This window comes from Garra rufa, chromosome 18 (assembly GCF_049309525.1).
Source record: "Garra rufa chromosome 18, GarRuf1.0, whole genome shotgun sequence".
Lineage (NCBI taxonomy): Eukaryota > Metazoa > Chordata > Actinopteri > Cypriniformes > Cyprinidae > Garra > Garra rufa.
The window spans coordinates 31826203-31841919 of record NC_133378.1 but is presented as its reverse complement, the minus strand read 5'-3'; the positions used below and the strand labels follow the sequence as shown (position 1 = coordinate 31841919).

The window sequence follows — 15717 nt, the reverse complement described above, 5'->3', positions numbered from 1 at the left end:
GAGAAACTGAACAGTATTTATATCATTTTTTACCTTTGATACACAGCCACGTCCATCTGTCATGAGCACGAGTTTGGCATCAGTTACGTCACATGTGCACGCGCTCTAGCGTAGAATACGCAAACGCCGGAAGCGATCTGTCGCATGTATACGACACTCATTGTTTACACAGTGCACAGAGATTGTGGGTATAGCGGCTATTCAAAATGGTAACAACTTGCGCTTATCCTGATTGTTTAAACCGATTTAAAGCTAAAAGATTACGTTTGCTTGCGCAAACTCATCCGGGACTTTTCACTGATTTCCCCTTATGGCGTTTGCGTATTCTACGCCAGAAGCGCGTGCACATGTGACGTGACTGATGCCAAACTCGTGCTCATGACAGATGGACGTCGCTGTGTATCAAAGGTAAAAAAATGATATAAATACTGTTCAGTTTCTCGCAAAAAACGATCGTTTCGTGTCTTAAGACATCAATGTATCGTCACGAGCTGCAGGGTGTAATTTGGGTTTGTCTGTGCATGTTTTTGTTTACTTTTAAAGGTTTGGTGCCCATCCACGTCCATGATAAGGCTGGCAGACTGCACCGGTTTTCGTTAAAAATCTTCGTTTGTGTTTTTCTGAGGAAACAAAGTCACCTACATCTTGGATGCATTGGGGGTAAGCATATAAACATCAAATTTTCATTTTTGGGTGAACTATCCCTTTAATGCATCGTTTTTCCTTCTGAAGTATCACTGAGCATTTGAACCTTCTGTAACAGTCCCTCAGTTGTCCCTCAGAGTGAAAAGATGGATCTCAACATCATACAGTTATTTTGGAAAGTAGGGCTGGGCCGATAAACGATATCATATCGAATAGCGATAAAATTTATGTTAATAACGATGATAAGCTCTAGACATTTTTTGCTCGATATGGATTAATCTAAGAGCCAATCACACAGCAGAAATATGCGACAACAGCCAATCAGCGTGCAGCGTGCGTGTGCATGTCAAAGTACAAAGTTCAAAATTGTTTCAAAATGCAGTGGTTGCCTCTAATTTAAATAGCTGGACCTATAGTAGAGAAAATAAACAATTGTGTTAGTAATAATAAATAAATGTGTTACAAATTATGTTTTTACAATAATTTTATGTTTACATTTTGTACATTTACTCTCATTTACCATACTCTGTCACAACTTTTATTTTTTTATTTATTTTAGTAAGTTGTTTTAATTTTTAAGGCCAAATCTGTAATCTTTTTTTGTTAATAAACTATACTTTAAAATGTAATTTAATGAACCCTTTAATTTTTGTGGCTTTAGTCATTGTTGGGATCCCATTTTAAAGCTGTCAACATCCACAGCTTATATTGAAATATATATCGTTAAATATGGGAAAAAATGATCGAGATTACATTTTTGCCATATCGCCCAGCCCTATTGGAAAGGTTTCAAATACACATAAATGCTACAAAACCAAAGAATTTGTGGGGCCTGAAGGATTTTTCTGAAGTACAGTGGACAAACAAGGGACTCTTTAACAACTATCACAAAAAAAAAAAAAAAAAAAAAAAAAGAATCAAGTGTATGTAAACTTTTGAATGGGATCATTTTTATAAATGAAACTATTATTTTTTCTTGTGGACTATATGTAAATGTCTTTCATGTGAAGTATCTTACTCAGGTCAGTACTAAATAAAAAATAACATGCATTTTGTATGATCCCTCTTATTTTGGTTAAAAAAAAATTACATTTTGCAGATTCGGCAAGGTGTATGTAAAATTTTGACCTCAACTGTATATATATATACTTAACTGAAAAGGAAGCTAGTAGGTTTTTAATTTTTACAGTTACACAAGATTCATAGACTGCAGTATAAGCAGTTTATTTAAAATCACTAAAATTCTAGTGCTACGATTTGTGTTCTCCCTGGTTGAAGGTACACTTAAACACTAAAATGCCAAAACCATTTAATATCCATAATGCATAACAGTGTCAAAACATTACCGATTTCTCCCCTAGTGTTTTTAACTGCAGCTAAACTCATATACATAAAATTCTTATACAAAATTCATAACCTGGAGTCCTCCGAACTAAATCAACAGGATTTATTCATTTCTCAAATCCACAAATAACAGTAAGAGATATTTTACATATAATTTCCTATAATTCACATCTTTTCGCATTTATGTATGCTTTTGATTGTCTCATGCATTTTTTCTCACACATGCATCTATTACATTTAGTCTAAATAAGCTCTTGACTGTTAACCATATGCTGTGAGTCATGTTTCATCAAGTGTGTGCGTTTCATCATCCCTAAGCTTGTGAAGCCGATCTGAGGCTTTTAACATTGTTGTCCCACCAAAAGCATCAGATTATAATCTACATAATCTAAAATTAAGCATTCCATAAACACTAATCCAATTACAGCGCAGACACAGACTTTCTCCCAAGAGCGCGGAGCATTTCCGTCTGAAAACGTCGAAAGCTCCGCGGAGCTATGTTCACATTCAGCTATGAAGTAATGAGATCTGAGATACATCTCTGTTGTGCGCGAGCACATGAGAAAGCAATGAGCGATTTCATTAGTTTCCATTCAGCGGCTTCATGGTAGCCATTGGAGGCCCCGCTGGGCGCGTTCTCCTCCACAACAAGGCCATAACAGGAACATAACATTGAGAGAATATGGGTCTGCTGTTTGACGCCCATTCAAGACGCAAGGCTGCAAACGGCACTTCAAGACTCAGCATGAGGCGTCTGTGAGCTTTCGACAGCACTATGCTAAAGAGCCCTGAACAAGCTAACATAATGTTTAGCATGCTGTTAAAATGCCTGATGCTGATAAGCAATGTAAGTCCACACAGGACATTAAAAAATGGCCTCTGGTGACCACTGCAAGACAATACATTGGCTCCAAACTGCATTTGGACAGTTATCTGACTTACAAAAAAGATGCTACCTTTCTCAAAACCAATTTTACTATGCTTTGAGCCATTTCTGCCATTACTTTTAATGAAACACAGGGGTAGTTCATCACATGCTGGACACTAAAAAAAAAATCTAAAATTAAAGGGATAGTTCAACCAAAAGTGAAAATTACCCCATGATTTATTAATCCTCAAGTCATCCTAGGTGTATGTGATTTTCTTTTTTAGACGAATACAATCAGAGTTATATTAAAAAATGTCCTGGCTCTACCGAGCTTTATAATGGCAGTGAATGGCTGTTGATTTTTTGAAGTCCAATAAAGTGCATCCATCCTACGCCATCTGCATTTCAGTAGCGGAAGATAGAGATTATGGTTTATAAAGTTTTAAATATGGCTATTTGTCTTACACAAATGCATCGATTCGCTTCAGAAGGCCTTTATAAACCTCTGGAGCCAAGTGGAGCACTTTTTATGATAGATGGATACACTTTATTGGACTTCAAAATCTCAACACCCATTCACTTCCATTATTAAGTTTGGAAGAGCCATTTTTTAATATAACTTTGAATCTATTTATCTAAAAGAAGAAAGTCATATACAACTAGGATGGCTTGAGGGTGAGTAAATCATGGGGTAATTTTCATTTTTGGGTGAACTAATATATATATATATATATAAAATAAAATAAAGTAAGCTTGTCATAAAGTAAAAATGTTTTTAACTTTATTTTAGTTACCAAGATTATTTTGCCGTATATTTAGTGAAATATATTATGAATGCCATGGTCTTTCAAATAATTGCCATTGGTTTGATTTTATCATCATATAAACATAAAAACAGTCATAAATTTTCATGTGTGGCTTAAGTTAGTATTTGTCAGACTAGAGTGCGGGGGTCCCGGGGGTCAAAAAAATAAAAAATTATAATAAAATAAAACATTATTTATTCATGAATATTTTCTATGAAAAGTAATAAACAATGTTCTTTCAGGTTTATACATTTAACATAAACATAATAATATTTGAATATTTAAAAATATATATTATTTTTAATTTTTAAAAAATATAGGTATTTTCCAGATAATATATTATATGTTTTTAAGCCTCAGTACAGTTTAAATACAAAAAGGCAGTTTACTAATCTACCATAACATGAAACTTCACTGTATAATTGATTTTTTTATGCTTAAACTGTGCTTTATGTAACTACAGTCAAACCAAAAATTATTCAGACACCAGTTCTTGTCATATTTTATTACCATTTTCTAAATTATAACGAATAAACTAAGATAATGTGGAAATGTGTTGAAGGTGTCTGAATATAATTTGGTTTGACTGTATCTTTATATTTTATAAAGGGGTCCCAACGTACACAGAAGTGGTTGTTGGCATCAAAAAGTAAAAAAAAAACTGGCGTATGTGTCCAAAAATGTTTTTTCATTGTGTCTGCTGCCGTTACGAGTCAGATCTAGCCGGTAAGCTCTCTTTAGTGGCAAAATGGAAATAATAAACATCTGTTTGGTAGAAAATATCCATGAAAGAATCAAATTGCATCTAAAGGCTCATTTGCTAAATGTACTGTATCATGGTTATCAGCGAATGTCTCCCAGGAGCAATATCAGGGCTTTAAATGTCCAACATCAGATGAAGGTACTTGACTCACAAACATTGTCTATTCAAACACACAAGCCCTTAATACGCACCATAATAAAATCAAACCGTGTCTTTCTCACTCACATGAACAAAGAGCACAGTCATTTTGGCATTTGAAGCACTAACTGTTGGTTTCCATTAGCGAGGAGCATTTTTTCAGTCTAACTACACTGGATCCACCTCTTAAAAACACAAGTTGCAAGGTTGTGACAGCACCCATAAGGGACATCCAATTTTCATTATGCACCTAAAACATTTGGTGTTTTCCTGGAACCTCTGACCTCAGCATCCAGTAATGCTCCATCATCTAATCATACACCCCCTCATTACATTTGGACTCGTGAAAGCCTGCTAGAAACATCTCAGACAACAGCTAGCTTCACGATGAGGGGAAAAAACATAATAATAAAGTTCTAAAAGCCACCATGACCTCTTCGGAGTGTCACAAAACTCCCATTGGCTCGCCAGATTGGGTCGAGGTGCCAGGAATGAGGAATGGCTTTGTCCTTTCAAAAGTGGTTCACCATCTTTCTTTCCAGGTCATGCTAGTTATGCTCTGAAGTTTGCTTACCAAAAGTGGTTGGCCATAAGTCATAATGATTTAGCAAGTCACAAGATTATGGCTGAGCATTATTTACTGCATAATATCAAGATGAGTTGTCGTTCTCTGGTGCTCCTGAAAAGACCTGTGGACATATTGTTGCCAAGCACTGTATGTGATGTAACATTCTAGTCAAATGGTCTCAAATCTTACCTTAACCTACCCCAAAAATTAATAACAATTCTGTTTAAAGGATTAGTTCACACTTTAATTAAAATTTCCTGATAATTTATTCACCCCCATGTCATCTAAGATGTCTTTCTTTCTTCCGTTTAAGGTTTCTGAGGAAAAAATTCCAGGATTTTTCTCCATCCATCCTACCTTTTTTAAACTAAATTACACGGATGAAGAACTACCGTGTATGACCTTTCCAAGTCATAAACGTGCATCCTAGAGTTAGTGCAATATGAGCATTTATGGATAAATGTATATACTTTTTTATTTCTTAGAAAATTACTGATTATTTTGCTAAATAAGACATTTATTCTTCAGCTGGGATCGTGCAGAGCATTTTGAAGCTGCACTAAAACTGCAATTTGGACCTTCAACCCATTGATCCCCATTGTAGTCCACACTATGGAGAAAAATCTTGGAATGTTCTCCTCAAAAACCTTAACTTCTTTTCAACTGAAGACAGACAGACATCTCGGATGACATGGGAGTGAGTAAATTATCAGAAATTTTAATTCAGGAGTGAACTAATCCTTTAAGCATAAATCAAACTTGTTGGTTGTTAGGAATGTTTTTCCACAACCAACAAGGAAGCTGGTCCAAAACCATGTCACACTTGGTCAAACCACAGTATGCGCTGATGTTTAGACTTTTTAAGTAGCTAAAGCAACAAAATTTGGGATTGTGGTTTTCAGACAATGCAAATACCAATTTGGTTGTGAAGTACGACTTGTTCCTGTATGACAATGTTAACCTAAACCTAAACCTAACTTACTACTACAATCAGAGGACAATGGCTAACTGATAAGTTGTTCAAACCTTAAGCTAAAGATGGACAATAAGATATGTTTATGTTTTGCTAAAAATGTTGCTCAAGTACAACAACATTATTTAGGAAAATGTTAAAGAAGCCAAAAATGAAGGAAATGCACCTCATGGCAATAATTAAAACATACTAATGAAAAATGTAATTTTAGCTCAATTTAGCCACAATTTCAGTAAAACGGACTTTTACGAATTTAATATAATAACAGAATATGGCCCAAAATATTGACTGCATTGAAAATATTTTGGTAGCATCTTACTTGAATTTATAACACAAAAAATATTTTTATGCTTTATTTCTTGTAATACACCTTATGCATGTTTTGATGAATAATTGTAACCACAACTATAGAACATAATAATACATATTATTTGTTACACCTTTAGAAAGGTTAATTCATCAAAACACATGACAAACAATGAATTTCAGGTGTAACTAATCTTTGGTTAATTTTTTATAGAAAAGATATAATGCAACATACATTATGAGTACCTTTATAATGCATTGTAAATAAAGGCTTCAAGTAAAGTGGTCTCAAACAACAAAAAATTAAATTTATGACTTAATTATTGGTCACCAAAATCGAAGCGAATATTCACATTGTGTGAAGGTGTGTGCGCAGTAAAAGCAATTTTAATTATTTGCTCAATTAGATTAAATAAAAATGCAAATGCAAAGATGCAGATAAATACAAGTTCATGCCAGACATCTCAGATGACAAAAAAATGCGCGATATTCACCTCAACTGTGTCAAAATTTCACCAAAATTGTAAATCGAGCGGGAAATTGGCATGACGTGTTGTCATGCAAGCCAATCAGCAAAGAGCGTACAGTATTTGGGACTTCCACAACAGGTACAGAGCAGCAATAGTAGTCATCTCCAACATGGTTGAAGGCAAAAAAAAATGGTAAATCTAAAGTAATCTAGAAGCGAATATTCGCCTCGCGTTACTCACTCTAGATTACTCGCGGGATGTTTTTCACACCACTTTTACAATGAGGAGTGTCTTAATGCACATTACAACATTTCTTTCTCTCATCAATAATGTTGGAGATAATAAGATGCAAATTTCCCACTTGTGTTGAAATGTTTCGATTTTTCGGAAGACGTGGCTGAGGCGAATATCACACAGTTTGCGTCTATTCGCATCTTTGTATTGACTTTGTATGCAATCCACTTGCACAAAGACTTCAATTCACTTTTGGTGTGCACACACCTTAATGTTCATTACAAGTGTCTTATTAACTTGCTTAACCAGCAAAACTTGGTCAAAAAACACCAATGGAAAAAGTGATGGTTGACCATCTTAACAGAACCAAACCAGAACTAACCAGCCTGCAAATGCCTGCTGGTTAAATCCAAGCAGGTTTTTTCAGCAGGGAAGGTATAACTGGCTTTTCCCAGCTTGTGTATGCGGTTGTTTTTAAAGCCTATGTGGAATATGAAATAGACTGATGTTCTCTGGATCCATCCCATTGCCCACCACCACAGGAAACAACAAATACAGCTGCACGCGCAGCCTGGCAAATAGCGCCGCACACAAGCGCACACCCACAAACACACACTGCGCGCTTGATCACAACCACCTACCATCCCACACACACTCTCTACGCGGCTCCCACACAAACACACATCAATAAATAATTACACCGACAATTAGACGGGGAGCACTCCAAGCCTGACCTGTTAAGAGATTTGCAACCTACACACATAGTCGCCATCTGAAAGGCTGGGGAGGGGGGGGGGGGTCATTTTTCTTACTACCCAGTTAACTGGCTGACTTATTGATTTAAAATTACCATCACAGAGAGCTCATACAGTTGTCTACACTTTATTTGGCCGCTCTCAAGGCCTTGTTTGATCTGAATAGCTTATGTTAAAGCTACAAAGAAGCAGGAAATGCACATTTCAACCCATTACAAGTGTATTCACAATGCTACCATCCACACAGGGATGCTTTTATACAATACTATAGTACTGAAAACTAAGATCATGCACTTGTACTCAATAAAAAAGCAGTAAACCAGTTCTTTCTGGTTGGTTCTTCATAGCATTGTCGAATAAAGATAAAAAGAAAATAAATACTGAAAATACAGTTTTTTTTGTTTAGTGATAGTTGTTTATGAGTCCCTTGTTTGTCCTGAACAGTTAAATTGCCCACTGTTCTTCACTGTTCCTTAAGATCCCACAAATTACTTTTTGTGTACTTTTACTCTTTCCAACAATGACTGTATGATTTTGAGATCCATCCTTTCACACTGAGGACAACTGAGGGACTCATATGCAACTATTACAGAAGATGCTTCAAAAGGAAACACAATGCATTAAGCAATGCATCAAAACTTTTTGAATTTGAAGATCAGGGTAAATTTAACTTATTTTGTCTTCTGGGACCATGTAAGTATCTTCTATAGCTTCTGAAAGCCAGTACTAATTGAAAAAAATATATAATATTTAGGAAAAATTAGAGAAATGTACACATTTTCATTCGGTTCAAAAGTTTTCACCCCCGACTCTTAATGCATCGTTTTTCCTTCAGAAGCATCAGTTTGAACCTTTTGTAATAATGGCATATGAGTCCCTCAGTTGTCCTCAGTGTGAAAAGATGAAAAACCAAAGAATTTTTGGGACCTACTAAATAACCAATAACATGCATTTTGTATGATTCCTCTTATTTTGGTAAAATAATTAACATTTCGCAGATTCTGAAAGGTGGATGTAAACTTTTGACCTCAACTGTACATAATTATAATATATAAAAGCTCTGATATTTTAAATAAATAAATAGCATATAGGCCCCATAAAAACTGATTACAACTGGGCCTATATCATATCAGCAAATACTAGAAAGCATCAGTACTCATTCTGGGTCCCTGAAAATGAAAAATGATAGTGGTGCAGTGCACCAATTCAGAAAGAACAGATATTTACAGTCAATTTTCCTTCTTTGTTTCCCCTTTAAGGAAGAAAAATCTACAGAGGATTCCCTTAATCTCAAACCTGTGTTCCAAAGCACAATAAATAAGACTATGGAAAAATGATTAGCCCCTAGGCTATTGAGGGAGATATAGTTTCATCTATATGATTTTTCAATATCCAGTCATCTCTGATCAATACCCTACAGGGAAGGAGGCACAGATGGGAAGCCATTAAAGTGTAATACAGTACAATATCTTTTTTGCCCCTCCGTGAAGAGCTCCCACATGGACTTGTTCACTTCTCTCATTTCATTGAGCAGTTCCTCAGAGAGTCAAAAAGAACTGGAGTGAACACCAACAGCAAGCAAATTATATTCAATGTCATGATTAAATCGCAAAGTCTTTCAGTTTTCAATGGCATCAGAGATTAAAAGACAAGACAGAAAATCTTCCCGCCTTCAGTCTGAGACACTAGAAGGATAACTGCTAGCAATCAAAATCACCAGGCAAGTGATCAACCGAGATAAGTGATAATGTAATTATGCAAAGGAGCGAAGGGTGAGGAGTCGGTCCTGGTGTATTTTCGTTCATCAGTTAAACAGCGCACACAAAAATCAGCTAAAAGTTGTTCAATAATGACGCCATGTTTTCCCGAGAGAGTGAGTCGCAGTCTGTTTTCAAGTACGGAAGTGACGAGTGTGTATTGTTGTTTGTTGTTATCGTGTGCAGTTGTTGTGCTCATTAATATCACCTGTGGACAGACTGAAAAACTCATTAGCAATGCTAATATGTTTTTGTTCTGCTTTTTCCCCACTCTTGCTTTTTTTTTTTACAGGCACAATTCAGATGGTTGGAAACCAGCTTGCATCTGGCACAGAAGGTGACCTGGAACTTTTAAAAGTTGCTCTGTTGTTACAGCCACCATAAATTCGGAAATTCAGAGGAAAGTCTGGCACGCAAGCCGTGTGGAAATAGACGGAGAGACGCCACCATACAGCAGAATAATCTCTATATCCTGTAGATCAATAGGTTTGAAAATATAAGAAAGACTCACATCAGCATCTGAATAGGGCACTTTGGCAGCAAAGTACAAATTCAGTCTTCAGCTCCCAAATGCCCGGTGCCTCAAAACGCTGCATCATAATGCGGTATTGAATCATATTGGAGGCCCTTGCTGTGTATGAACAAAAGTGTCCATTATAGACGTCAGTTATTTTATAAAGAAAAGGCCAAAGAAATGTATTACAGTGAGAAAAGTACCACTGCCAGCCTGGATGAGAAGCAGAATGGAGAAGTCTGTGTGTAATTATTATTTGACTCTGCTGACGTGTTTTTGATGGATTGCAACACAGTGTCGCAGATGGTAATCAAGCACCATCATGTACGGTTTCTCATTTACATATATGCATAGCTTTACCGTGAGCAATGGGACAGGTGGGCAGAAGAAAGACGTCAAAAGCGCTTACTGTCTGTTTGTCCGATCGCACACATCTCTTGTCATTTTTCCCGCTCTGGTCCGTCTGCACGGCACGTGTATCTCCCCCAAAGCCTTCTGAATTATGAAAGTGTGCTTTGTGATTGGAAAATGACAACATTAATTGCTTGTAAGCAGAGCGCGGAGGCAGAGGGATTTTTGATCATGCGCTGATTGTGATGGGCTATAAATGAATAACACAAGGTGAGTGAGGGTGAATTATTCATAAGCTGGAAGCTCCTTGCCGGTGGAGGACCCTCAGAGCGTTATCTTTTCATCCAATTCAGCCAGCCGTGCCGCCATCATTACCAAGGCAGATTGCTCCAGGCCTGTTATTATAATGGCAGCAGTTATTATCATTAATGCCACTGTCAGTTATTTGGAGTCTACCACTGTGGCCGCTACCATCAAAACCTGCATTAGAACATATGGTTTACACTACCCATAACGCACTATAATGACAACTGTTAAGACCATGTAAGCCAAAGTAAGGCCTAAAAATCTGTTTTTTCATTTAATTTTTTTTTCAGTTAAAATTTTTTTAGACTCTGTTTTAATGGTAAATTATACTAATCAATATATTTTAATCAAAAAGCGAAATCATGAAACTTACAAAATTTCACAGTAATTTGTTAAAAGTTTAACAAAAATGTAATTTTTAAAGCCCTGTGAAATACATTTTATTTTTACCAAATTCTGTGATTTCCATTCATTTTTAATGGTTTTATTCAATTTTATTAATCAAAAGCATCTCTAATTAATTCATTTTATTTAAAAATCTTGCTTGCTTGCGGTTGCAGTGAAGACCTTTAAGTTACTGTTTGTATATGATATGATGTTTATCTCGAAAGAATTGGTAAAATGCTTGACAAAGTGACACTTAGAGCAGTTCTAGAGATTGTTTATGTACTCATATATTTAGGCGACAGACAAGCAGAACATGCAGGATTCATAATTAAATAGTGTTTTTGTAGCTTAATATTCACAGACACTAATCCATTTGCTTTTTCATTTTGGTGTAAATTAACTAAGTGTAATTTAACTTTTTATTTATTTATCCAAAAATTGATGACATTCTGTGTTATACAGTAAATTCCATTTTTATAACTGGATGCCGCAATTCTGTCCACGTTTTCCGCATTACGGAAATCATAGGGTCCTACATTTTATGCAATGAACAAAAACGTAATTTTCAAAACGAGCTGGAAGCCAATTCGTAATGCATCACATGCTTGTGTGGACACATTACATTAAAAGTAGTCTTATAGACTATTTTTATGGCAGAGCAACAGGGGATAGTTTAACCAGAAATGTAATTTATTGTCATTATCATGCAGTTTTGAACATATAAGCAATGCTTTCGTTCATAGGACACAAAAGATATCTAGAAAAATGTCTCTTCAAACAATGATAATCAATGTGGTCCAATTTTGCTATTCATTTCACCGATTTTCTTTATGAAAAGCACTATTTTAATGAATAATAGTATACAATAAGTAAGAAGAAAGATAACATAAGGTCTCAATCAAACCTGCATTTGAAAGAGAGTCTATGACGGCTGAATAACAGCAGGTCTCTCTAACTGTGATATGTAGTCTGATAGGTGATTACGATTCAGCATTTGATGGATGGTAAAATGAATTACTGTCTAGTTTGAATTTTAGAGCTTTGATGTATGTGCCACTAACCGTTTGATCAGATCACATATTGCCGTTATAAACTGAAGCGAGTATTACGTTTTCTCATTTGAGGCATTTAATAAAAGTTGTCGGAGAAATGTAATAATTCATAACCCACTAGTGTTATGACAAAATACTGAAGATGAGGTGTCATGGCATAACAATTCTGAAACAATAACTACATCAGTGAAACCGCATCATAATATATCATAATACTACATGAGAAGCAAAGTCGGCACACTTTCTCGATCCTTATCTGCCTCCCGTTCCTTCATCTTCCTTTCTTTCATAATCACCAGCTCAATCCTTCTATTTTTTTATTACTCTCACAAGTCTCGCTCCATCAGCCAAAATGTGGTTCCTCTTGTATGTCTGAGTACAGTCGAATCACCCAGGAACATGCTGCACATATAATAGAAGGGAGGATTTGGGCTGTTCTCTGGGAATAATCCCCTCATTCTTTGCTAGAGCATTGTGTTCGGTGTAGAACTGCCGGCTTGGCTATTTCCTATGATGGCCTATGTAGAGAGCGCAGCTAAGAGTGCTGTTGATTAGCACATAAACTATGCGCCTGCACGCTAGCCGCTCTGCGGCTGTCCACATTGTTCTGACACCAGAACAAAGGTCCCAAGAGAACTTGGGCAACAAAGACAGGACAACTTTCAGAGTTTAAATCAATTATCACTTGAGGAAATGGTCACATGAGGCAAGAGAGTGACAGGGCGCTAATCCCATGAACTAAGTTAATAATGTGGCTAGGCTAGTTAATCTGACTTGAGAGTGGAGGTTTCCCTGGTAAACAACAGTAAGATTCTCAAGGCCTGCATCTATGCACACAGACATTCCCAACTGTTTTACCACACTAATGATCTGGATGTGGAGAGCATAGCTAAGAGTGCTGTTGATTAGCAAGTAAGCTATGCGCCTGCACGCTAGCCGCTCTGTGGCTGTCCACATTGTTCTGACACCAGAACAAAGGTCCCAAGAGGACTTGGGAAACAAAGATAGGACAACTTTAAGAGTTTAAATAAATTATCACTTGAGGAAATGGACACATGAGGCAAGATAGTGACTGGGTGCTATACCCATGAACTGAGCTAATGGAGCTCATAGACAAGACATTCTCAACTGCTTTACTGCAACAATAAGCTGGATGTAGAAAGCACAGATAAGAGTGCTGTTGATTAGCAAGTAAGCTATATGCCTGCACGCTAGCTACTCTGTGGCTGTCCACATTGTTCTTACACCAGAATGAAGGTCCCAAGAGGACTTGGGCAACAAATACAGGACAAGTTTAAGAGTTTAAATCAATTATCACTTGAGGAAATGGACACGTGAGGCAAGAGAGTGACAGGGCACTAATCCCAAAAACTGAGCTAATGATGTAGCTAGGCTGGTTAATCTTAATTTGAGAGTGGAGGTTAAACAACAGTGAGATTCTCATGGCCTGCATCCATGCACACGGACAAGACATTCCCAACTGCTTTGCCGCACCAATGATCTGGAAATAACATGCGTTCCATAATGAACTGATTGATTGCTACAACACCCATCAACACTGGAACTGGGTTGATGGACTTAAGGTATCTGAATTCATTGCAAACAAGTCAGAACTAAAAAAATAAACAGATAAACAGTGCACCTGGTTATCTTGCCTGTTAATATAACAATACAGTTAGTATGTGAGACTTACCGAGTTGATGCAATTCAGTTCCTTGTTGAGGAGCCAGGGCAGGGATAGTTTTCCTTCACCCCGATAGCAGGATTGGATCCTCTCCTTAATCTTTTCCTTGATTTTTCTTAGTGTGAACAAGCACAGAGCTGATTCTTTTGGTGGCTTGGCCCGGTTCTTTTGGCCCTGAGCAAAAACGGTAAACAGCACCTCTTCCTGTTCAGAGATACCCAGTGATCGTGCCAGCTTGGCACCGGGCCGACTGAGGTAGGCGTCTTGAACCAATCGGTATTCCACACCATCCTTGGTACAGCCAATAGGAAACTCCACATAGGAGTAGAACTTGGGGTCATCCACACAGAGGCGGACGATCTTGGAGGTGAAGAACTGTTCACCACTGGCATCCGGCGAGGTGAGTTGGGTGTCCAGTTGGAGAGTTAGGTAGTAGATAAACTGCTCGCTGCTGAAGCCATAGACATAGTAGATGTCAAAGGTGGGAAACTTGGAAAGGGTGTCGGATGGAATCTTGAGCTGTGAGGAGACAAACTCGTCCTGGTAGACGAAGCTGAACATTTCAGCATTCTCCTCATTAGCCATCAGCTTACGACTGGAGAGAGTCGGGAAGTACTCTGATTTGCCTTCGATGGGTGTACCTACAAACAATTTGCCGCTGTCTTCACCTTGGGTTCCACTGATAACCACTCCTGACATAGTGCCCGCCTCAGACACGCTTGAAAGGTAGTGCTCCTTGCGGTGATGCGGCTCACCCAGTTTGAAGAGGTCATCCAATCGGAGGAACTGGCATATACCCTGTGACGTGCTTCCACATGCAATGAGCCTGTTCTGCCCTGAATCTAGAAGCAACAACTTGTTGACATTGCTAGTCTGTGACAGCTCGTGAGGGCAAGACTGAACGCCTGGTGGTGGGTAACATTTCTCGTTATCCACCACGGGACCGGTAACATGGCTTCGAAGCTTGGTCAGGTTGCTGGACAGCTTGTAGATCCAATTGACAGCACCGACGTAGACTTCACCCGTTTTGTTATGGACGACCAAATGCGTAAGCCCTCCCTCTGGTGGGGTAAAGGTCCGGAAGGAAGAGAGGTTAACCTCGAGCCCCCCATGTTGAGGGAGGAACGAGAGGAAGAAAAGGAGGAGGAATGCCTCACAAAGAGAGGCAGGAAGGGGCCTCCTCCCATATGGCAGCATTTTTAGTATCTTTCTGAGAGGAAGCGGTAGACCAGGTGATCCGTTCACCTTTTTGATTCTGGTCCTGGAAAAAAACTGGACAGCGTCTGTCAGTCTACGGTGAGGAGAGCGACTTATTGACCCAGTGTCCTCTATGCTCTCTCTCTCTGCACGGAGCTGTCGTCTACACCATCATCTGCAGCGCCATGGCCGCTAGCCCTGCAAGGATAGGAAAACACATCATGAGTGTTGGAAAAAACAGAATAGAACATTGTCTATTGATTCGACTGGAGCTTAAAAGTTCTGCCTGCCCGAGAGAAAAAGAACTCATAATACATAAACATAAATATCTTACAGTGGGGCCCTGGGTGGAATCCTATACAACATTTAATGAGTGTGTCAAGCTTGCAGACAGCAGTGCACTCCACAAATTCCACACTGAGAACGCGTCTGATAGACCTGCTGTGCCCTTAAATATTTCACACAGTCTGTGCCAACTCAGCTGGCACAAAACGAGAAGAGAATAGAGCAGGAGAGAGTAGACGAGGAGAGAAATGAGGAAAGAGTGAGCCATGCCATAACTGTAGACTAGTTTACCAATTCACCTTGAAGAATGCCAT

The 15717-nt window shown here is 38.0% G+C and overlaps 1 protein-coding gene across 1 annotated transcript in view; it reads right to left on the bottom strand.

The window, feature by feature from the left end:
• Positions 1 to 15281, bottom strand: part of plxna1a (plexin A1a) — a 275583-nt gene extending 260302 nt beyond the window's left edge. Inside the window, exon 1 of the mRNA XM_073822714.1 lies at positions 13931 to 15281. Within this exon, the coding sequence (XP_073678815.1) occupies positions 13931 to 15118 (1188 nt within the window). The 5' untranslated portion in view covers positions 15119 to 15281. The remainder of the gene's footprint in view (positions 1 to 13930) is intronic.
• Positions 15282 to 15717: the final 436 nt, after the last annotated feature.